General features: G+C 55.9%; 3 protein-coding genes across 9 annotated transcripts; 1 reads left to right on the top strand and 2 right to left on the bottom strand.

The window, feature by feature from the left end:
* Positions 1-244: 244 nt before the first annotated feature.
* On the bottom strand, positions 245-8402 carry CDHR4 (cadherin related family member 4). Of its 2 annotated transcripts, XM_064496531.1 has the most exons (18): positions 7357-8402; positions 6815-6999; positions 6539-6701; positions 6370-6461; positions 5773-5883; positions 5045-5148; positions 4730-4866; positions 4294-4477; positions 4043-4196; positions 3685-3778; positions 3171-3374; positions 2953-3092; positions 2261-2725; positions 1901-2043; positions 1348-1404; positions 1159-1246; positions 909-936; positions 245-397 (listed from the first exon to the last, which is right to left on the bottom strand). In XM_064496531.1, exons 1-18 carry the CDS (start codon positions 7616-7618, stop codon positions 342-344), a joined length of 2667 nt encoding a protein of 888 aa, XP_064352601.1. In that variant the 5' UTR covers positions 7619-8402; the 3' UTR covers positions 245-341. The 2 variants fall into 2 exon arrangements, with proteins under 2 accessions (XP_064352601.1, XP_064352602.1); XM_064496532.1 differs by lacking the exons at positions 6815-6999; positions 7357-8402 and adding an exon at positions 1682-1762 and having other exon boundaries at positions 245-939; positions 6370-6655.
* Positions 6872-20821, bottom strand: UBA7 (ubiquitin like modifier activating enzyme 7). 6 transcript variants are annotated; one of them, XR_004142432.2, is made up of 25 exons: positions 20607-20821; positions 20355-20523; positions 20121-20255; positions 19905-20011; positions 19471-19561; positions 19232-19367; positions 18954-19051; positions 18714-18860; positions 18111-18293; positions 17850-17957; positions 17613-17693; positions 17380-17535; positions 17125-17290; positions 16840-17045; positions 16658-16740; positions 16407-16590; positions 16260-16334; positions 15826-16009; positions 15235-15317; positions 14863-14955; positions 14581-14772; positions 12890-12982; positions 12714-12814; positions 12059-12246; positions 6872-6999 (listed from the first exon to the last, which is right to left on the bottom strand). XR_004142432.2 is itself a non-coding variant. In XM_031470340.2 (24 exons), exons 1-24 carry the CDS (start codon positions 20660-20662, stop codon positions 12117-12119), a joined length of 3057 nt encoding a protein of 1018 aa, XP_031326200.1. In that variant the 5' UTR covers positions 20663-20821; the 3' UTR covers positions 12029-12116. The 6 variants fall into 6 exon arrangements, 4 of the variants coding, with proteins under 4 accessions (XP_031326200.1, XP_031326203.1, XP_031326201.1 ...); XR_010384852.1 differs by lacking the exon at positions 6872-6999 and adding an exon at positions 8554-9747; XM_031470340.2 differs by lacking the exon at positions 6872-6999 and having other exon boundaries at positions 12029-12246.
* Positions 9743-11867, top strand: INKA1 (inka box actin regulator 1). Its single transcript, XM_010978932.3, has 2 exons — positions 9743-10260; positions 11025-11867. The coding sequence occupies exons 1-2, from the start codon at positions 10048-10050 to the stop codon at positions 11823-11825; spliced, it is 1014 nt and encodes a 337-aa protein (XP_010977234.2). The 5' UTR covers positions 9743-10047; the 3' UTR covers positions 11826-11867.
* Positions 20822-22534: the final 1713 nt, after the last annotated feature.

Below are 22534 nucleotides of genomic sequence, written 5' to 3'. Positions count from 1 at the left end.
TGGAGCAGGTGTCCTCTGAGGGGATAGGCCAACTGGAGGCCCCCACAGTCACTAACAAGGATAACAGCTTCTTACCTCTGCAGAACATTAATCACTGTCAGAGCATTGTACAATGCCTTCTCAAAAAAAAAATAACCTTACTCCTCCCTAGAGTGTTCCTACAAGGCAGGGCATTCTCCAAGTGAGAACAAGTGACCACAGATTTCAGAGCTTCTCCCACATGTAGGTTACAAGGCTAGGACTCTTCTGTTTGTAATTTTGTTTATTATCAAATCAACTTGAAACATAGCCCATGATCATGTGAAGAAGAAATTCCACAAATATGAAGCAGCTTCTTGGCCTCAGACCCAGCGCCGGGCTCCCGTATGTGTGTTGAACAGGTAATCTCTGCCTGTACCTGAGCTCAGAAGGTCAGGAGAGAGAGACATCACTGCTGGCTTTAGCACAACTGCCTCCCTCCCATAAGGTTAAGGGAAGATATTCCAGGACCCTTGGTGTGACCCCCCTACTTCTGCTTGATCCACCTTGACGCTCTCTCCTTTATCAAGTCCTTTGAAGTCTGGCTCAAATGCACAGGAAACATCCTTGATTTCCCTGAACTGGACACCAGCCCCTCGAAGCCCAGTGTCAGATTACTCTGCCAGAATTCATGGTGACATTGGAGTATTTGGAGGGCTGCTTCCCTCCTCACCACCTTCCCCCTCTTCCACTGTGGGCAGGAATCAGACCAGGTCCCACAGGTGTTTGGCAAACACTGGCTGAAAGGTCAATGGAGGTGTTAGGGGGGAGACACCCCATTCAGGGAAAGAGTAGATAGTGGATGCCTGGTGGTAGGAGGAGATACTGAGATGGGGTACGGAGAGAAAGTGGGCCCAAGTGGAGAATGGTTTGGAAAGAGGAGGACTCACGGGAGTCCTGTGCTCTGCCATCAAAATGCTGCTGAAGTGAAAAATGAGAGAGTGCAATGAGTTGAATTCTGCCCATGGGGAGCAGGTGGAGGCCTGTCCCCAAAGAGGTCACCTGCCTCCTCCATCCCGATGGTGCTGGTATGGGCCCTCCCAGAGGGATAGCCATCCAAGAGGAAGGGGGCAGGGTTGGCAGGGGAATACTCTGGAGCAGCCAGGGTGCCCACTACACAAGATGGTGGGTTGACCATACCAGGCTCATGACACTGCTGGGTGCTTGTGTTGTCTCCATCTTCTGTGCCTCCATGAACCCCTCAATGGGTCCCTCAGTTCCTTGGCTACTGGGATAGAGTAGGAGCAGGAGTATAGCATAAGCCTCCAGGCCCCAGTCTGAGTTTAAGAGCTGGACTTCCAGGCATAAAGGTATGCAAATGAGGCTTACCTGTTTAGGAGCAGAGCCTGGGCTGGTTTGTTTGGTGCCTGGAGCACCTGGGCCAACCTAAAATGCCAGAAGGAGGGATCAAGCAGTGAGGGCCAGCAGACCTGCTGGCTCCAGGAACTAATACCATTCAATCTGCCCCCTTTACTGGGGATAGCCTGTGTCTGTATGCAATGACCACATTGTTACCCTCACCTTCCTCTGGGTTCAATCCTGTGCCCATAAGAAGAGTCTTAGGGGAAAGTCAGGTTTCAAGTGGAGGGCAGGGGTCAGGAATAGGGGTAAATGTCCAATGCATGACAGACTCAGAGTCCAAAGCCCTGGGCTTCATCCATACCGATCCCATTCCAAGACTGGGTTCTGCCAATGACTGAGACAACTTCCTCTCAGCATCTCACTGCCTGTAACCTGACAAACACTGGAGAGAGGGCAGCCCTACTTAATACCAGTTTGGCTGCTCATAAGCTTGGGCAAATCTTGGTTGAAAGTACCTATCACAGATGGGGTCCATTGGGGGGCTGGGAGGAGGCAGACAGCACAGGGATAGGAACCCTACCCCTGAAGGAGCTTGCTGAGGAGCCAGCCCAGAGCCAGGAGGAGAAGGGCACTTGTCACAGTCAGCACCACCACAAACCAGGACTCTGGCTGCCAGAAAGCCTCCATGTCTGTCACAAGCAGGGGTGTCATCATTGAAGACACCTGAAATAGGGCCATAGTTTTACCACTGCCCTGCCAAAATGCCCTGATCATCCAACTCCAAGGGCTGGACCATCTCACACCCCAGATTTGATCTTCTGAATTGTCAGGCTCTTGGCACTCATCGGTTCCCCACATCGGTTCCAGGTGGAAAACTAGGTCCCCACACCCTCCAAGATCCTTTCTCCCCACCCACCAATAGCCTGTGGACCCCTCTCACTGTAGCTCTGTGGGTGCTGGTGGCCACTGTGCTGGCCGTCCAAGGAACTAGATGAACAATGACAGTGGTTGTGGTGCTGAGGTGGGGGGTGGAGGGACCTGCATCAGCCACATGGATCAAGAGCTCATAAGTATGGGGCTGCTCTGGCCAGGAGAGCCCCAACATGAGGTCGTTGTACACCAGGACAGCTCCTTGCAGGCTGAATCGGCTCTGACTATTCCCTGAAAACAGAGTGGCAGAAGAAGGGGGCCATTGCTGGCCTTGGCCTGCTCCTCCCCCACAGCCTGGTAGCCCACCCCTACCATGGCCCTCGCCTCCCACAATGCTGTAGGAGAAGACCAGGCGGTGTGGCTCTTGGGGAACCCGACATGACACCTTGGTCACCTCCACACTGTGGCCCAGGTGACTGTGGATGGTGAGTTCCTGAAATGGGGGCTCACACTCAGGAGCATGATCATTCACATCCTGCAGGAAGGAAGACAGGTCACCCACTCCCCAAATCCTCAGACTAGCCCCTGAGCCTCCACCCACTACAGCCAGAACGTAGGTGTCAGCCATCAGGCTCCAAAGCTTTCCACAGTGACATCCCACCCGTCTCCAGCTAACCAGTAGAGGAAACTGAGGCACAGAGTGGAAAAGCAGAATGCCAGAGGGAGATCTGAATTCCTTCCAAGGTCTCAGGGCTCAGTTACCTCAACCTCAATGGTTATGGTGCAGGAGCCTGAGTGGTGGCAGGTGGGATCCTGGTCTTGGCTGTGGTCACTCAGCAGGACAGTAAGCCTGTACAATTTCTGCAGCTCATAGTCCAAAGGCCCCAGGAGGCGAACCTCTCCTAGAAGAGATAGCCACAACCTTAGCCTGCAGTCAACTCTGGCTCCACCTCTCCATCCCAGCCCTGGGGTGGGAGTACCACTGAGACGGTCCACAGCAAAGGGGGCAGATCCACCAGAGATGTAGAACTCAATGCTGTCATGTGGGTAATCCATGTCACTGCCCAGCACAGAGCCCAGCAGAGTGTGGGGTCTTGCATCCTCACGAACCCGAAATGTGCGTGGCACACAGGATGGGGCGAACTCGTTGACAGGTGTCACCATCACGAGTACTGGCACCTCAGCTGGAAGCCATTCAGATGTCAGGGAGTTGGCCTGGGGTTGCCCAGCCCTGCCCTGGGGTTCTGAGGAGGGAGATGTGGCCCTGTCCTGGGGGTTTAGGGAGGGAGAGGGTCTAGAGGAAGGGAGGGCAATAGACCTCCTCTGCTGGGGGCATCTAAGAGAGGAGAGATGTGCCTCACTCAGGGGTCTTTAGTGGAGACAACCTTGCTCTTTTGGTTTCTGAGGGAGGAGAGGTGATCTCATCCTGAGAGTGGGAAAATGCATACAGAAGAGCCATGTCCTGAATGTCAAGGTCTGGGTATGATCACTCACTGGTCATGAGGGGCTGACCGTTATCCAGCACCAGGATGGAAGCTGCATACTGAAAGCAGGCCCCAGGAGTGTCACAATCCAGTGTGGCATTCACCTAGCCAGAGGACCAGAGAGTGAGGCTCCAGCCTGGGAGAGCCTTGAGCCATGCTGTTCTGCCTCGGGCCAGGGTATCCACAGATAGCCTACCCTGATCCTCTGTTTTCCAGACTGCAAAGCAGGTTGGTTCCACCACGGTCTCCTTCGCCCTCATGGTCTCGGGTTCCACAGACCGTTAGCCTCCCCTTCCCCACCTCCCTTTCGTCCCCCTCTTCCTATCCCAAGCACCCGGCACGTGTGTCTGGTGGCTGGGGCTGGGTACCTGCAGGACTCTGTCTCGAAGGCAGAGGCTGGCCGTACCAGGAGGTCTGTGGAACATCAGCTGGTAGTCGAGGGTGGAGCCTGGAGAGTCTGGGTCAGTGCAAGTGATGGTATTCAGCACGGTGCCCACAGGAGTGGTCTCGGGGATTTGAGTCCTGGGAGCAGAGAGCGGGCGGCAGGGCGAGAGGTGGGGCTGGGCCGCGAAAAGTGGCTCTCGCCCCCACAGCCTAAGTAAGGCTTGCCTGTACTCACACCAACATCGCTGGGAGGCAGTGGGGGGGCCAGCGGTTGACTGACTGCACGTCCACCGTGAGCTCAAGCTTGGCGCTGGTCCATGGCCAGAGCCGCTCGAAGGCCTTCACCTGAAGCCTAGTGACCGCAGCGCCTGGGGCTTGCGCCAGCTCAAGTGGCGCGGTGGTCCGGACCAGGCCGTCGACTGGGCGGGGTGGGAGGGCGGGGGACGCACAGTTCGGCCTCGCCCCCAGCTCCTGCCGATTCCCACCCTCCCACCGATCCATCCGCGGGGGAAAGCGTAGAGTCTGGCCACTCCTCCAAGTCTCGTTTCTAACTTCCGGTCCCCAACTTTCTGCCTCAGTTCCAAGCTTGTTTCTTATGAGAGCGAGGAGGTACGGGTCACCTCTAGAACAGCCGCAGAGGCATCTGGGTACCCACCCTCTACGCCACTCACCGCATCCAATGGAGAAGAGCGGGCAGGGCATCGGGGAGAGGATTTCGTAGCGCACATCGAAGCCCCGGGCCTGGACCTGAACCACCTTACTCCCAGGGACGAGGTTCTCAGGGATGGTGATATTCTGAGTTTGCTCCCTGGACCAAAATGAGGGTACTGGCTCCTACCTGCCTGTCTACAGGCCCCTCCCTTGGGTCTTCCTTCTTACTGGAGCTAGCTGGGGCTGCACCAGCAACCCCACACTTTAATCCTACTCCTAATTCCCTGGGGCTAGGTCCTACCTTCCCGACTGTTCCCAGGGTAGGGGAGCCTTACAGGAAGGAGACCTGGCTGGAGGGAGCAGGCAAAACTTTCACAATCAGCATCCCATGGCAGCTTTGGCCTTGTCCAAAGTTCACCAGAATCTGAAGCTGGAAGACCTGCGGTGCACACAGAACAGGAAGGGAACCATGGTGTGTGTCTACCTGTATGTCTGTGCCCAGTCTTCCCTTCAAATATGCAGCTCCCCACAAGGTACCACACTCACTCCTCCCCATGACCTGTCACTCTGCTGACAGATACTTCTTTGAGTCTCACTCTTTTGGGTCATAAGTCCTTCTATTAGGGTTCACACAACCCCTAAAAGAGTAATATCTGAGTCAATCACAATGTAAATTATCATCTTAGACTTGGCTAAGAGCCAGTCACTAAGATGTGGAAGTTTTAAAGAAGGAACTTCTCTAACCTCCTCCAGACTACACTAGCCACTGTACCCAGAACTTTCTCTTCCTGTGTGATGACATAGAACTTTCTTCTTTCTATTAGAGTCATCATGGGCTCCTGAAGCCAGGGATCCCTTTTCTTTCTAGAACTTAAGAGCTCAGCACAGAACCAGGCCAAGGTGGGAGGACAGACAGCATGGGGCAGCTGGTGCAGGTAGGGACTATGTCTGGGAAAGGCAGCATGACTGAGGAGGCCAAGAACAAACAAACCTCCAGGAGGTGATGGCTCTGCCAATTTTGTGCCTAATTAATGGATATCTCCTGGTCCCCAGTCATGCTTACCTTTTGAGCTTGTCCTTTGAGGCCCTGGGACGGTGCCTGCAGCCAGCCCTGCCCATTGATGGAGAAATGTCCAGGGAAGTATGGAGGGTCCTGGGCACTGGTGATGCTCATCTGACAGGACAGAGATGCTGGAGGCCCCATCCCTAGCACCCAGTGCCCCCAAGCATCCCTGTCAAAATCCCCAAACAACCCACCAGGTACCTGTCCACTCTCAACGCTCCCACACCCACCACTGATACTCTAGCCTGGGTTCCCCCTGGCCTTGATCCTCAATCCTCTCTGCTTTTAAATCAATTATTTTGTCTTTTAACCACATTTCTTTTTTGGATTACAAAAATGATAGAGAATTTTCATGGAGAACGCAGTACATACAGAAGAACTTTAAAAAACTCAGCCCCTGAGATGTTCCTATAGGACCAGTCATAGTGGGGTGGGCAGCCCTCAGTGGCTCTCTCCAAGAACATGCATCATGCAGAGGCTCGGCTATAGACTAAGAGTCCCTCTGCAGGCTATGCTTGGCCTTGCAGAGACTGGACTTGGTCACCCCAGTCCTCCTATCCTGGCCCCCTCCCTCCATTGCCCATGTGCAGGGCTTACCTGGGCTCCCTGGAGTTCCATGCCTGGGAGCAGCAGAGTGTACAGCCGGGCCCCAGGTGTGACCATTTCTGGCACCTGAATGATTTCCCCAGCTGGCCAGAGGGGAGGTCAGGGAGGCTCTGTTCAGGCAATGCCTGCCCACACCCCCACCTGCTGCTCGTGGCCTCACCTGGGCTGGCAAATCTCCCAGCACACTGGATGTGACCAGGGTCCCGCTGCACATCCACAGAGAGTGGTCCCTCCATCGTATGGTTGCCACATGTGAACTGCAGCTGCAGCTCATAGTGGTTCACTACCAGGGCATCCAGCTGGGCCGAGCTGCTCAAGGTTATCTGTGGTAGGTGTGCAGTGCCTTGTGGGGCCTAGGCTCTCCATCCCCTGCCATCATTTCTGGCTTTGTGAATTTAGGGTCTCCCCTTGTCCTCCCATGGTCCCATTACCTTACCTTGGCCACATAGATCCCCTGCCACCTGGTCAGGCTGGGTGGGTTGAAGAAGTTGGTGGGTGGCTGCACATGGAGCAACTTCAGGGTGGGTATGTATGAAGAGCAGTTGAAGAAGAAAGACTGAAGGATGGTACCAGGTCCCTGGCTCTCAGAGACATTTATGAACCAGGGCAGGCAATGGAGGTCTGTGAGGAAGAGATGATTCAGGCTGGAGGACCCCCATGATCATGGAAACATACCCACAAGTAGAGTCCTTCCCTTCTGCCTTAGGGCCTGGCCACATCTGGGGGACAGGCAGCTAAAATCCTTCCTTATCCCCACATCCAACCACGTGTCAGCTCATTTCACAGACTGGGAGTGAGAATTTGGTGAAGAAAGCAGCCAAGATAAGGAATGAGGGTCAGGGGTTCAGATCTTTGCCCTTTCTTGTCTCCCCCCAGCCCCTGTCCTCCGTGATAGCTTATCAGAGAAGGATCAGGACTCTACTCTTCTGTGGAGTCATGGGGTAAGAACTGGAGCTCCTCCACCCACCAGCTCCTCACCAGAGACAACCAAAGCAACAAGAAGCACCAGGGGCCTGAGCAGCACCATAGTGGCCTGAAGATAGACTGCAGAGACTCCAGAAAGCCAGACGTGTTTGTCAGGCCCACCCTGTTGCCAGGCTAGTTGCCAGGTTAGTTGCTCAAACAGGCGGGACTCCTGGGCTTCCAAGATCCTAGCCCCACCCATCCCTGGTGACTGAGCTCTAGGCTCTAGACAGGCATCAAAAGGCCTGGAACACCCCCAATTTTCACTGCTCCCCATGAATTCTCCTATTCATGACTACAATCTGAAGGAGATGTGAGGGGAGAAGGATCAAGCTTCACATGGGGAAACTGAGGCTCAAGACCGAAGTCTTGGCCATGCAGTCTTGGAGACAGAGCAAGCACAGCACACAAGAAAAGTGTGCCCAGGACCTGCTACCCCACAGAATCTGAACCCCAGCTGTCCACTCACCATTAGAACATTATCTGCCTATAAAATCTGAGCCCAGCCATCAACAGAATCTCTCAAAAGCTGTCTACATTTGACAAATAAAAGTATCCTTGGTGACAGAAATAAAAACAGTGGTCATCTTTGGGGATATCAACTGGAGGGGGCACAAAGTGGCCTCCTGGAGTGGCTGGTGATATTCTGTATCTTAATCTGGGTGACAGTTGCACAGGTGTCTACAGATTTTAACATTTATGGAGCTGTACCTTTGAGAGTTGTCTAATCATTTTATTTATGTTAGAAGTCAATTTCTAAAAGGTTGTCTACACTTGCTCTCTCCAGTTCTTCACCTCTACTCTCTCTTCTACCTATCATAGTTGAGCTTGTTCCTCTCTCCATAAAACTGCCCTTGTCAGAGCCCTCAGAGACCTGCATACTGCTGAATCCAGTAGTTTGTTCTCCAGTCTCACCTCCTCACAGCAGCATTTGATGCTTGTTCCCCTTGGCTCCTAAGTGCTCATACTCTCTTGGTTTCCTCCCACCTCCTGGCTGCTCCTGCTAAGCTTCTTTGCTGGTTCTGCTTCATCTTCTCTACCTTCCCCCAGTGGAGTGTTCCAGGGCTCAGTCTGACTGCTGCCCTCCACTGTGCACCTTCCCACTCACATCCAGGTCCCTGGCCTTAAATACCATCCATTCCCTTTGGTTCCTAGATCCAAGGCTTCAGTGCTGATCTCCCTCCCAGACAACAGAGGCACACACCCAATGGCTGACTGTGCATCTCCTCTTTAATATCTAACAAGTATCTTAAGGGTCATGTGTCCACAAATGATCATTTGATTTTGCTCTCCAAACCCACTCTTCTCCAGTCTTTCTTGGATCAAATCATGGCAATTTCAGCCAATCGGTTGTTCAGACCAGAAATCTAGGAGTCATGCTAGATACTCCTCTTTCCCTTCCCATATTCATGCATCAGCAAGACGACTTTAACTCCAAAACACATCCCAGAAGGGGTGACCCCCTTCTTTGCACCAGACCTACCCGGACCCAGGCCCTCCCCTCCCTTGCTGGATGAGGGCAGGAGCCTCCACTTCTATTACAGAGTAATTCTCTCAGAGCAGCAATTATCTAAACAGGAGCCAGCCCAGGTCATTCCCTGCTCAAAAGCCTTCAGTACTTCCCACCAGACCAAGAACAAAACCCCTTATTCCTTTCTAAGAATGCCAGGAACCTGGTTTTGCTGACCTCTTCACTCCCCTAACTACCACCATCATAAGACATCTGGGCCTTCTTTCTGTTAAGCCCTGTCCAGCTCCTGTCCTCTCAGGGCTTTTAACTGGATGGTTCCTCTACCTAAAATACCCCTCTTCTGGATCTCTCCTTGATGGCTTATCCAGATCCCATACAGAATGCAATCTCTGAGAATCTCTTCTCTCAAGCGAGCCCTTCGTCCTCATACCCCGGTATTTTTCTGTCTAGTGACTTGTCTAGTTCTGTCTCCAGTTAGTCTGTGTCCTTGAACCTAGCCTCCGATTATGGAATGGCTTCAGGGAACAGGCTCTGACCATTTCGGTGAGAGAGCGCCGCGCTAAATCCCTGCGCTCCCAGTTTGCATGTGGTACCGTCAGAGGGGATGCGGGTGTCGCGGCAGGAATCGCAGCTAATCGCGCGCTGCCCACTAGAGGGCGGCCCCGCCTAGCTCGCCGCAGACGCGGGCAGAGAGGGCGGGGACTGGGCCTTGACTGAGGCTCCTCCCCGGTGTTGCCGCGAGGTTCCGCGCTCCCGTCGTCCTCGGAGGGGCCGCGGAACCCATCCCATCGACTCCTAGGGACTGTCAGGGCTGGCTCCAGGAGCAGATTTGGTGGGTCGGCCCCGAGTGGGCCACGGCACTGCGGGGTCCGACGACTGGGGGTGGTCCGCCCGCATAGGGGCGCAGCCGGGAAACCCGCGCGCTCCCAGGGCCCCTGCAGGAGAGACCACAGTTCTGTCCCAGGAAAAATGGGAACGCTGGGGCTACCACAGAGAAGCGACTTGTCCTGGGTCCTACAGCGGACCTGGAGTCAGCTCAGCTGTCCAGGACGTCGAGGAGTCCCGGCCCGGAGCCCACGGGGTTTCCAGATACAGTCCCGCCCCTCCCTCCAGAGCTGGCGGAGTGGGGAGTGGGCGTCCAGCTCGCCCACCCGGCCGGGCCCAGGGGGCGGGGCCACATCAGCCACGCCCCAGCGCCATTGGCTGGGGCGCCAGGGGCGGGGCGCAGCTGCCAGATGTTGGGGCGGCGGCCGCTGCGGGAGCTACGAAGAGGGAGGAGCCGCCGAACAAGGCGGAGGGCAAGGGCGCCGCTGGACGGCCCGCCGGGCCCTTTCCGCGCCGCTCCCGCTAGAGTTCTAAGAGGAACTGGCAGGCCTGGCGGGGGCTCTGGCACCGGGATGCACAGCGCTCGGCTTGACAGCTTCCTGGGCCAGCTGCGCTGGGAATTGGTGAGGCTTGGGAGCGGGTGTGATTCGTGAGGACGTGTGTGGGGTGCTTGGCTGCGATCCAGCCCGAACCACACACGGGTTGGGGGGTTGTCCCGAGTGCCCATCCAAGGCAGAATGGGGGCGGGGCGGCGCAGATGGCCCAGATGGCCCGCGTCGGGTTTCGGACGATTGGGAGCTGCGCTGGGCATCAAGTAACAGCCGCCCAGCTGGCCGCGCTGCCGGCGCGGCGGATGAATTGGGGGGAGAAACTTCTTTCGGGGCGGAGCAGGGGACTGCGAGGGACTAAAGTACTGGTGCTGCTATGAATGCCCCCTACTCCAGACTAGCCTGTACCTCCGTCCTCTACACCCCACGTAGCAAGTACTTTATCCTTCTCTGAAAGACGCTGCGGGCTTTAGGGAGCTGAATCCCTCAAGAGGCATGGGATGCCAACCACCCCCAGACCCCAGCCCTGAGCAGGACCTACTTCCCGATGCAGGCCCGCAACCCTGCCTCCCGCCCTGGTGGCGGGTACCGACTTGCCTGGCTCTGCGTGCTGCAGCCTGCCGGACTGCCACCAGGTCGGCCGATGGGAGCCACACGAGCTTCGTGTGCCAGCGCCCCATGCCGGCCCTGTGCCCACTAGAGGCCTTGCTGCCTAGGCCTGCAGGCCTATCCAGCCCTCCTGGGCCTTCTGTTTTGGAATTGGTCTGGCCAGGCAGGCAGGGGTACAAGCACTGCCCTTCCGACTTCTGCCCTCTGTTCCTCCCTCTGTTCCTCTGCAGCTGTGTGGCCGGGACACAGGTTCACCCCAGATGCCTGGCCCTCTTCCGCCACCCACCAAACCCGGCTCAGGTGTGCGGCTCAGGCACCGGCTCAGGGCCCCAGATGCCTTGGAAGAGGACTCAGTCTGTGGTATGGAGGAAGAGGAGGAAGAAGCTGTGGTGACAGGAAACAGGGGTATAGTCTTGGGGACCCCTAAGGAGCATGCCCTGGACTGGGACTCTGGCTTCTCAGAGGTGTCAGGCAGCACATGGAGAGAGGAAGAGCTACCCGTACTCCAGCACCCAGCACCCCCTGCACGGCCCCCCCACAGACAGCGTCTCTCGGCCAGTGGCATCTCCCTGCCTAGTGGGGCTCCTGTGGCCCGTGCACCACCTGCCCACCGACCACGGCCCAAGTCCACCCCAGATGCCTGCCTGGAGCACTGGCAGGGGCTGGAAGCTGAGGACTGGACAGCAGCCCTGCTGAGCAGAGGTCGCAGTCGCCAGCCCCTAGTTCTGGGGGACAACTGCTTTGCTGACTTGGTGCACAACTGGATGGAGCTACCTGAGGCAGCGGGTGAGGGGGATGACAGGGGTGGCTCCCGTGCCCGTGCCCGGCCACCCCAGTTCCTGCTTGGCCTCTCTGAGCAGCTGCGGCGCCAGCTGGCCAGGGCACGCCGGGCAGCCATGGCAGGAAAGCGATTGTCATGCCCACCTCGTCCGGAACCTGAACTGCCTGCAGATGTCTCACGCTTTGCAGCCCTCATGAGTTGCCGCAGTCGCCAGCCCATCATCTGCAATGATGTTGTCAGCTACCTCTGACCCTGCCCTCCAGCCTGGGACAATAAAAGCCTTTCTCTGGACTGTCCTGGTTCCATACCCCTGAGGCTCCAGGAGGCAGCCTCAGCCCTGCAAGGCACAAATCAGGCAGGGGAATCTATAGACCCTTTTTCCTCCCTGCAGGGGTCCCTGTCATACCCATGTCACACCCCGTGTGCCTGTCTCGTGTTCCGTCATCCATCCTGTCCTTCCTTCAACAAGCATTTATTGAGTACCTCCTGAGGGATTGGGATGCAGAGCTTGACAGAGCTGGGTGGTGAGGCTGCTGCCTTGTCACAGCTTATAGTGCACGGGTGGGAAGGTAGTGTCCTCCTCATCACCCTCACAGCTGAGCTCCAGTACCAGCACCCGCTGTCCAGGCTCAGGTGCCTGGCCGGTCACCTGCCGCATTACTTCCGTCACCCTGGTGGCATGGTGGGGAGAGGATTGGGGGAGATTGGGGAGGTGGGCAGTGGCAGGCAGAGAGTGTCCTGGCATGGACTACAAGGTGCTGGTGGGCCATAAGGAGCCCAAGCCAGGAGCAAGAATGGCCCAAGACAGGAAACATCTGAAACTATTTTAGGAGCGGCTGGCGGGGCGGGCAGGAGGCAGGAAGCTGCGAGTCCCCTGGGAGTGGGCTGGGAAAGGGGAGCTGAGCAGGGTGTGGAGGAGCTGGTGGGGCTGGCTGAGCAGGCAGCTCCTAGAGGCCCCTCCTCAGGCTCTTGGCCCTCCGCCCACCCCCAGACCATTTGCTGGCTCCATTTGGCAAAAGAAAACTTCAGGAAGGTGTGAGGGGCCCAGATGAGGTTGGAAAGAGGGAAGGCTACTTTTCTCCCACCTCCAACTTCCAGGGACAGAATGAGACCTGGCTAGAGCCAGGTGTGGGCTCACCTGAGGGGCAGGTGCCAGGCCTGCTTTTCAAGCGACCATCCTGCAGAGTAGAGCACGGCCGGGCCACGCAGCAGCATTGTCACCCTCACCCCCAGCAGTTCCTAGACAGAGAGAGGTCAGGTGCCAGCTGGGCCAGGCTGGGCCAGGCCTGGGGACAGAGCAGGAATGGGGCACACCTGGAGATGGGCCAGCAACGACTCCAGGGTCCTCTCCGGCTCCCCAGCAGGCACTTCTAGGCGTTTCCAACAGGTCCACTCCAGGTGTTGGAACTGGGGGGTGGTAGTGGCGAGGAGTGAGAAGCTTCTTACACACACCCCTCCCCCTCCCCCTGTCCCTAGCAGCTTATGGCCCCTTCCTAGGGGAGGAGCTGGACTAGAGGCAGGAAGCAGAAGCCAGGGGGTGGGGGTGGAAGGTGGGATCTAGGCCCAGAGTCTCACCACCCTCCCCACCCATGCTGAGGCCAGCACAGGAAATGGGGATATGGGGCCCCCGCACAGGGAAACAGGCGATCCATCACACAGGCTCTGTGTGTGTGTGTGTGTGTGTGTGTGTGTGTGTGTGTGTGTGTGTGTGTGTTGGAGGGACATGCTTCCTGAGGAAGCGGGAACAGGGCCACTGCAGTCTCTGATAAAGCTGCTTGTTCCTCAAATGCAAGGCTGGAAGCTGGGGTAGGGGGGTAGGCGGTACATCCTGTCCTCTAATCCTTTACTACCAGGGCCTTGGACTACTCATGGGCACACAGGCAAGGGGCACAGTGACCCAAGCAGTGACACAGCCCACAGAGGCCTCCTCTTTCTGTCCCCTTTTTCCTTCCTTATTTCAAGAGTCTTGAGGTTCTGGGACCCAGAGCTGAGGGCAGAAGGTGGCAGACAGCCAGGGGCCAAGACAGGGGGGCTCTGCCAGCTCCCCAGAAAACAGTGGGGTCAAGCTGAGACGAGGCCAGAGGTGAGATGGAGGATCCTTCCCCTCCCTCTCCCCCTCCTCCATGGACAAAGGCAGCTTGTGTTCTAGCTAGAGGCTGGGCCCCTCACAAAGGGGCTCTGTGTGCTGTGCCCTGAAGGACCCCAGAGCTGCTCAGCAAGAGCAGCACTGGCCCATGACCTCTCGCCTCTCTCCTGGTGAGGAAATTCTCTCTACACCCTTCCTTGTGCCCTAAGGAAATGCCAACTATTGCAGAGCCTGGGCACACAGCCAGGGGCACTCATAGCCCTGCACTTGAAGGAACACACATGCACACAAGCCCAGGAACACCCACATGTGTACTCACACGCACACCCATGCAAGCCCACATAGTGAAAAAGCCCTGTAGTCCCACCTGGCACACAGATGTGCAAGCATGCTCCCTCCATGCCCACACACCACAGGGCCAGGGATGCCCAGACCCCAGTGCACTCACATGTGACATGAGCGTGCACATCCCCACAGGGCTGCACACCCCACACAGGGCCCCATGGTGGAGAGCTCAGTGTCTTTCAACTCAGCTTGAGGGGAAGGTCCAGGCCAGAGGAGGATGGATGCCATGCCATGCAGGCAATGTTGATGTTCAGCTCTGTTTGGGGCTAGGGCCCTAGTCCCCCTTCCCCCTCAGGGGCACTCGTGGGAAGGAGGGGGATGTGGGGGATGTCTGGCTCCACTAATGAGTTAAAGCTGCAGCTCCCCCAGACCCGGAGGGTTGGAGGGTGGGGGTGGCTGACGGCTGCTTCCTGTGTCTGACAGGTCCCAGCCTGGCTTTGCAGCAGGGAGGGGGCTGGAGGGAGTCTTGAGGACTCCCCCAGAGTCTGGGTCCTGGTGACAGCCTGAAGCCCGAGTAGGGTGATTGCAGGGAAAACTCAGGCCTGGTGTCGGGGAAGTGTTGTCAAGGGCTCACCTTTTGGATGGCTGGGGCAAAAGGTACCCAGCGGCTAAAGTAGTTTTCAGCCAGGTGCAGATAGTTGTGGCGAAAGGCACTGAGGGGCCGTGGCCCGCCCACCACCTTGTATAGCTCCAGGCCCACCAGGCCAGCCACGGCCGCTGTAGTGGTGGCAACAGCTGGGATAATCCGGCCCACAATTCGCTTGCTCTGCCATAGACAGAAGATTTGGTCTGGGCCTGAGGTGTAAGGCTAGGGTTTGACCCCACCTCCAGGCCTGAGTCCCAAGGGGCAAGTTACCTTAGTGCGGTTGGCCGGTGGGATCCCATAGTTCTGAGCTCGCAGGCAAGCTGCTGCTGTCACAAAATCCACATGGAAGTTGTTGTCATTGTCCTGTGAGGGCCAAGGCACGGTAGTGTTAACATTGCCCCAGTGCCCCTCACCTTGGCCAACTCTGTGCCACTGCACAGGTCTTCACACAATACTGTGGGCTAGATGCTCACATCTACCCACTTAACAGATAAGGAGGCTGAGGCTCAAGGGAAGTGAGGAGCTCCTGGGGTCCTGCTGGGAGGACAACTCAGACCAAGGGGCTCAGACCAAGAGATTTAGTTCTTAACCTTCCCCAACAACCTCTCTAGCCTGTCTGTTCAGCCCCAGATGGGCTCCCACCTTCTCAAACATCAAGGGTTCCAGGGGAGGGCCTGTGCTCCAGATTTCCAGGGCTTCATGCAGTTTCTTCAAGTGCTCAGGGCCTGTCGGGGGAAAGGTGTGTTGGGACAATCCTTAGACCCCAAGTCCTGCACTCTTCCAGGAGCCCAGTGCCTATCCCTGGTCCCTGCCAAGCCTAGCACTTCCCATTTACAGTGAGACCCCTTGATTGATGCTGCAATCTCCCTAGGAGCCCCAGCCCACACCTGTGTGTGCATGTGTGTGCGTGCACATACATGTATGTAGTTCTGTCCTTATCTAGCAGCCACAGCTAGTTGCTCCCCAGGGCCCAGTGGTTTGTGTTTTTTATTATTTTCGTTTGTTTGTTTGTTTATTTGGTGAGTCGGCCAAGGGAACAAGGTGGGGTGGGGTAGGCAGAAGAGAGGGCCTTCTGAGGGGCCAAGGCTAGACAGAAGCAAGGTCAGAGGGCCTGAAAGGTAGTAAGTTGGCTGCCTTCCCCTGACCCCATCTTCTTTCTGGAGCACAGGCTGAGGACAGGGTCAGGCCTTTGAGTGGCAGGATGGGGGCTAGGGCCAGGGCCAGGGATCTCACCCAACTCAGCAGAAGCCCAAGCCAGCTCCAGGTCACTAGCAAAGATGGGGGCCAAGTCCTGGAGGTCAGGAAGTGGCAGCAACTTCAGCAGTCCTCTGAGCTCAGTCTGGTCCCGAGAGCCAGGCAGCCCATGCATCTGGGCGTACAGGTTGGCAGCTGCCAACACATAGAGGAGGTGCATGTCCTGCAGTGAGACCAAGAGCAGGGGCAGATGCAAGGGTTTGAGTGAGCTTGGATGGGCGCGTGGGGTGGGGGTCACTGCCCATTTGTGGATCTGTTTGAACACCTGCATCTGCCTCACATGTGAACACCCCCATGTGCACAGATAGGGCTCTCTCCCTCTCAGCATCTCCCTCTCCTGCAAAATCAGAGGTGCTCACCTCCATTCTAGGGGCCACATTCCCCTCTCAGGGCTCCCAAAAGACTCCACTCACTTGGCTGGCGTCAAACTCCAAGGGCTGGGGACACTGTCTGGGACTTGACCAGAAAGGTGTTCCATCCTCAAGCACCTAGGGAAATGGAGGCTGCTGGACTCTGTCTGGCCACCCTGAGCACTCATCCTCCTGACTCCTAGTACCCACTTTATCAGGTGGGAAGAGCCTCAGCAGCTGTATGATGCCATAATGGAAGCACAGTTGCCAGTGGCCAAGGGCCCACAGCACGCAGTCTCGCCACGTCTGTGGACGCTCTCTCAGGACACCCAGCACCACCTGCAGCAGGGTCAGTACCTGTGGCCCATCCATGTCAGCCAGAGAAATGAGTGCCCTGCGGACAGAGGAGCAAGTCTGAGGCTAAGCCTCTTGGTTGACAGGGGCTCTGAATTCTTACTCACCCTTGTGGGTGGCCTTCCTGTTGGTAGCGTTTGATGGTCTCAGCAGACAGATGGAAAAGTCCCTCAAACTCATCCCGGGCCCACTAAGGGGAAGGGAGGAACCATGAGGTGCCAGTTAGGGAACAGTTCTGCAGCTGAGGATGGAGCCAGGTTGGGTAGGAGTCTCTGGGGGTCCTTCCCACCTGCAAGGTGTGCTTGGCTGTGCTGGGGAAGTACCGCACGGTGCAGACAGGGTAGGAGGCATCCTCAGAATCTGCATCCGAGGCAGGGCCTCTGTAGACATCAGTCACATCCGGCATGAACACACAAGCACTGCCCCGGGTGCCATTTGTGCCCGCTTCCAGTAGTGGCTTCAGATAGTGAGTGCAGCGAGCAGCCACATAGTGTCCTGGCAAAGGAGCAGAGGGTCAGAAGTGGGGTGGGCACAGTCTCAGACAAGGGGTTGAGTTCCCAGGTCGAGCACTCACGAGCCTGGAAACTGTCCAGGGCGGCAGCCACGCCATCCACATTGGAGAAGAAGTTGTCCCCATAGATGTGCTCTGTAGTGGGATCCAGTGGGTAGGTGAGCGGGGTCACCTTCAAGTTTGAGTTCAGGTGATGAGCAGCCTCAGCAGCCACCTCTGCCTTTGGCCTCTGAGAAGAAAGTGTGAAGACTTGGGTGTGGGGTATGTATTACAGGAGGACATTTCAGGACACGGATGTGGGGAGGGGTGGGCACTCACACCAATGTCCTGGGGCCTGAAGAGGAACTGCCGGCTGAGGTTGGAGCGCTCCACGTGATCCATGTCGGCAACAGTCACGCCCCCACTGCCCCCAGCCCCCAGGCCCACTAGGGCAAAGCCTTTGAGCAGCTCACAGCCAATAGCACCAGCACCCACCTGCCAACAGGAACAACCTTAGCCAGGGCCTGGCCTGGCCCCACCCTGCTCACTCCCCACCTCACCACAAGGCTCACCAGGAGGTAGTGCTGGTGGCTCAGTTTCTTCTGAAAACCAGCCCCAAACACGGCAATTTGCCCGTCATAGCGGCAGTCTCTCTAGGGGACACAGATAGCGGTCAGTGATGGCCACTGGCTTCTGCTGCATCTCCCTCTTATACCAAGTTTTCCGGGCCAGGATTTTGGGACCAGTCTTCCAGTTTCCCCATTGTCCTGAGTTTGGATAAGGCTTGCACCCCTACCCCAGGTTCTCACCGGTGCATAGTCTTCAGGATTGAGAAAGGGCTCCTCATCTTCTGGAAGGCAATCGAGGGCATCAAAGTACAGCCACTGGTCCAAGGGCATGAACTTCTTGGAGACCGCCTAGAAGTCAGCACTTTAGGCTGGGGACTCCTTCCACCTCCTAATGCCCTCAGATCTTGGCTGAGGGCTGCACCCAGGTTGGTGAATCCCCCAGGGCTGCCGTCTGGTGTTGAGCACCCATCCCAGCCCCGCCCTGCCTCTTCCTGTGCCCACCTTCAGCACTTCCTGGGCAGCCACCGCACCCAGCATGGTTGCAATGGGGCTCAAGCTACCAGCACTGCTCAGGGCGACTGTCCGCACTAGAGCCTCATCCAGCTGCTCTTCCGATGACTCTCCCTCTGTCCCCTTCAGTGGTTCCAGGGCCTGGGCGAGTCCCACCACCATCTCTGCATCAACCTATGGGGTAGAACTCCATGGGTATAGGATCCCCCTGAAGCTCCAATCCTTCAGGCAGCCATCCACCCTGTTCCACAGAAGAGGAAGCAGAAGCCTAGGTGGGATGGAATTCCAGCTGCCAGACTGGGAAGCCCCACCAGAGGATACCCAGTGCCAGACAACAACCCTGGAGGCTTCTCCAACCTGGGGGCAGCTTCCAGACCAGATATGAGAGGTTAGGAGTAGCATGGGTCCCCAGGCTTTGTGCTTGGCCTTTTCACTGACCCAGCCTCTGGTCTGGAGATAGTGTTTATCATCTCCTTTAGATGAGTGGGAAACTGCCTCTGGATTCAAACTTGGATCTGTGAGATAGTCATTGCCTCCTGGAAGGTGAGGCCCCATTAAGACACAGGCTGGGAAAGGGGCATTGGGGCCACTCACAGGATCCCACCGCCGAGGAGGGCGGCCATGGAGCTGCTGGAATGTGTGCAGTGCACGGAAGGCCCGATGCAGGCAGTGGGCACGGTGCACTTCCTGGGGACTCTGGGCCACCACACGGGGCTGGAGCAGGGCTGCATCCAGGGGCTCCTGAAGGGGGCACTCAGCTCAGGGTCAGGTCCAGAACCCCGTGGGCCCCCACAAGGCGCCCAAACCCCTCACCTCAGATGCACTTAAACTCACGTGTTTCACAGTCCTGGGTCTCTTGACCTCAGTGACAGCCCCACCACGCAAGTAACGAGAGAAAGTTGCTGTGTTCCCAATCTCCAAGGTCCCATCCTCTGGAGGAGATCCAGCCTAGTCAGTGTGACCCCTGAACTCCAGGAGTTCCCCACACCCCATCCTGTCTTACATCTATGTCTTTGACATTGTTCCACCCTGAGGAAGGTGGAAGGAGAACCTCTCCCCATGGACCAGGCTGTGTCCACCCACAACGGGGGCCTGGAGTGGGGTTGACTCACCCCGCATGTGGAGAGGCCGAGGAGCACAGCCATTGAGTTCCACCATGCCCTCAATGCCTGAGAAAGTCACCAAATCCCCATTGTGGAAGTGGTGGGCATCAGCCTCTTCTCTCAGGGTGAGAATGCCAGGGGATCCCTGGATAAGAGGTGGCTTGCTCAGGGCTACCTGTATCTGCCTTCCACAGGCTCCAGCAGCCCCTCCTTAGTCAGTAGGTGAGCGCCCAGACCTTAGCACCCACCTGGGAGATGTGCTGGATGGTAGCTCTCAGGGGTTCTGCCTCTGTAGGGTCCTCGACAGTGAAGTCCTCACCAAAGTCACAGAATAACTGCCTGTGGTGGGGTAGTAGGGGTCACTGAGATGGCTCAGTGGTTAACCACCACGGTTATGATGAAGGGTGGGGGACACTAGGGCAAGCCCAGAGGAACTGGGAAAAGAATTAGGAAAAGAATGCTGGGAGAGGCTTGGAAGCTGGAGTCGGAAGGATTTACTGGAGCAAGTCTGCAGGCAGGGTAGAGGAGGCAGACGAGTGGGACTGGGCACCAGAATTGAGAGGGGATGCTGGGACAGGCCTGGGATTGGGTGGAGGGGCTCTGGAGCAAGCCTGGAGCTGGGGACAGCACTGGGACCAGTTGCTGTATGGATGTGGCAGGCGAGGCAAGCTGTCTCACTCACCCCACGAGGCCTCGAGTGTCCGCAACTAGAAAGCAGACTCCGTGTTTGTGGCAGAAGGTGCCCACCTTCAACTGCTCCTCCAGCTTCGAGGCAGTCAGCACCACCACCTGGGCGGACCTCAAGATCAGCAGGGCCAGAACCACTTTGGGCCCACCCTACTGCTACAGCCTGGAGGTGGCTACAGGGCTAGCCTGGAGAGTAGGGCTGGGAGGGTACCTGGAAGTCCAGCAGCAGGTCCTCAGTGATGTCACCTGTGTGGATGCACACCTGAACAGCTCCATTGAGCTTAGCCAGAAGTTCTTGAGATGCCTCAGCCCTGCTCCTTCCCAAGTCCTGTTCTGAGAGGAAAAACTAAAGACAGACCCAGTCTGGCTTAAGCAAGGAATTTTCTCTTGAGCCCTTGAACCCCCAACCTGGCCTGGAAACCCACAGTCTCCCAAGGACCCTCACCTGGGCAGCCAGGTCAGACCAGCAGGTAGGGTGAGGATCATGAAGAGTGAGGATACCCACACCCATCAGGACCAGGTTTTTGGCTATCTCAGCCCCCAGGCCCTGAAGACCTGACAGCAGGACCTTGGCTCCCTGAATCCTCTGCATGGCCGGCAAGCCCAGCACATACCTGTAGGTAGAGGTAAGAGGGCAGGTAATTGGAGACCAGAAGTCAGAAGTCCACCCCGCTCTCCTCCCCACCTCAGGCCTCACAGTTGCCGAGAGTAGAGCTCTTCATCCAGCAACTTGGAAGTCTCCAGGACATTCATCCTGAGGCCTGGGGCTGGACGACAGGCTGAAGCAATTATAGATAGGATCTCTGTATGGGAGGCAGTGCCAGCAGGAGTCAGTGCCCAGCCTTGGTAATGCAAACAGGCACTAAGGCCAAGGAGTAAAGGACGCTGCTGGTCACAGCTTTCTGTTTCCTCTGTCAGTTTGGGGAAAAATGAAAGTAAAAGTGAAACTAGACTGAGCTGGTTCTTGGTCCCGCCTCCAGCCTGTCCTGCACAGACAGCCTGGCAAAAATGAGTTCTGGCAGCCCTAGGGCACTGGCAAGGTGGGACAGAGTTCCTGGTTCTGTTCTGCCCGTGTGAGAGCAGGTATCTCTCTTGAGAAAGGGGGCAGAGCCGTGGGAGGGATCCCTGTAGTCTCCTGTAGCTCCCTAGACATCCCAAACCTCAGCCCCCGATCACCCTCAGGAGCTCCTGCCTGAATGGGCTTCTCACCCACAGAGTGCTGGTGGGAACTCCCTTGTCCTGATGACTTGCTTGGCTGCCTGCCCACACTCAGAGACTTAGAGACCCTAGAAGACAGAGCCAGTCCCATCCCAGAGGCTGTGAGAACTTATGGGATTAAGTTGTCCCACTTCCAGGACCTAAACTACAGACCTGGGATGGAGCCTAACACCTTTGGGAGTGCTTGCCTAACCCTGAGCCGTCTCCTCAGGAACTCTCAGGGAGTCCCCTCTGCTCACAGCTGCAAGATCAGGACAGCTGACAGCCCTAGGTGGCCAATCAGGGTCTCTCACCGATGAGTCCCAGGATTCCAAGAGGGTGGTCAGTATCTGGGTGCCAGATCTGAGAGTGTGAGGCATGGGGCAGCCATGATCATATGTGACCTTATTTTAAATTTAAACTTTTCTTTTGAAATATAGACTTGAAGTTCAAAAATAGTACAGAGAGGTCCTATGTACCCTTCACCTACAGATGTCTCCTTCTGCTTTCTTGGGAACTTGGCGCCAGCTCCCCACAAAACTCCACAATAGCCAAACCAGGTGCTATCCTAAATTCTTTTTTAAAAAATTGAAATAAAATTCATACATTAAAATAACCATTTTAAGTATACAATTCAGTGGCGTTTAGTGTACTTACAATATTGTGCAACTATCATCTCTCTCCAGCTTCAAAACTTATTCATCACCCACTGAAGAACACCTTGACCACATTAAATAATCACTACTCATTCCCAACCCCATCACCCTGGCAAACACTTAGATACAGTTCTGTCTGTAGCGATTTGCCTATTCTGGATATTTCATATAAAAGGAATTAATACAAAATACGACCTTTGGTATCTGTTCTTTATTTTCACTTAATTTTTTTGAGGTTCACCCCAATTGTAGTATGTATCAGTACACCATTCCTTTTTATGGCTGAATAATATTCCATTACATGCATATATCACAGTTTGTCCAGTCATCTGTTGATGGATATTTGGGTTGTTCTTACCTGTTGGATATTATGAATAGTGCTGCTACGATCATTCCAGAACAAGTATTTGAGTACCTGTTTTCAGTTCTTTAGGGTATATACCTAGAAGTAGAATTGTTGGGTCATATGGCAATTCTATGTTTAATTTTTTGAAGGACTAACAAACTGTTTTCCACCAGCAATGTACGGAAGTTCCTATTTCTCCACACCATGGCCAAGCTGTTTGTTTTTTTTTTTTTCCAAATTATACCCATTCTAGTGGGTGTGAAATGATAGGTTATTGTGGGCTTTTTTTCCATTCAATAAATATTTTTTGGATGTGTCACATGTACTAAGTACAGAAACCAGGGCCAGATTCTGAAGTAAGTGGTATCTTTCATAGACACCAAAAGATATATGATGAAATTCAACATCCATTCCTGATTTTTTTTA

The sequence above is a fragment of the Camelus dromedarius genome, chromosome 17 (genome assembly GCF_036321535.1).
Source record: "Camelus dromedarius isolate mCamDro1 chromosome 17, mCamDro1.pat, whole genome shotgun sequence".
In the NCBI taxonomy this organism is placed as follows: Eukaryota; Metazoa; Chordata; class Mammalia; order Artiodactyla; family Camelidae; genus Camelus; species Camelus dromedarius.
The sequence above is the reverse complement of the archived record's forward strand: the minus strand, read 5'-3'. Positions and strand labels throughout refer to the sequence as shown.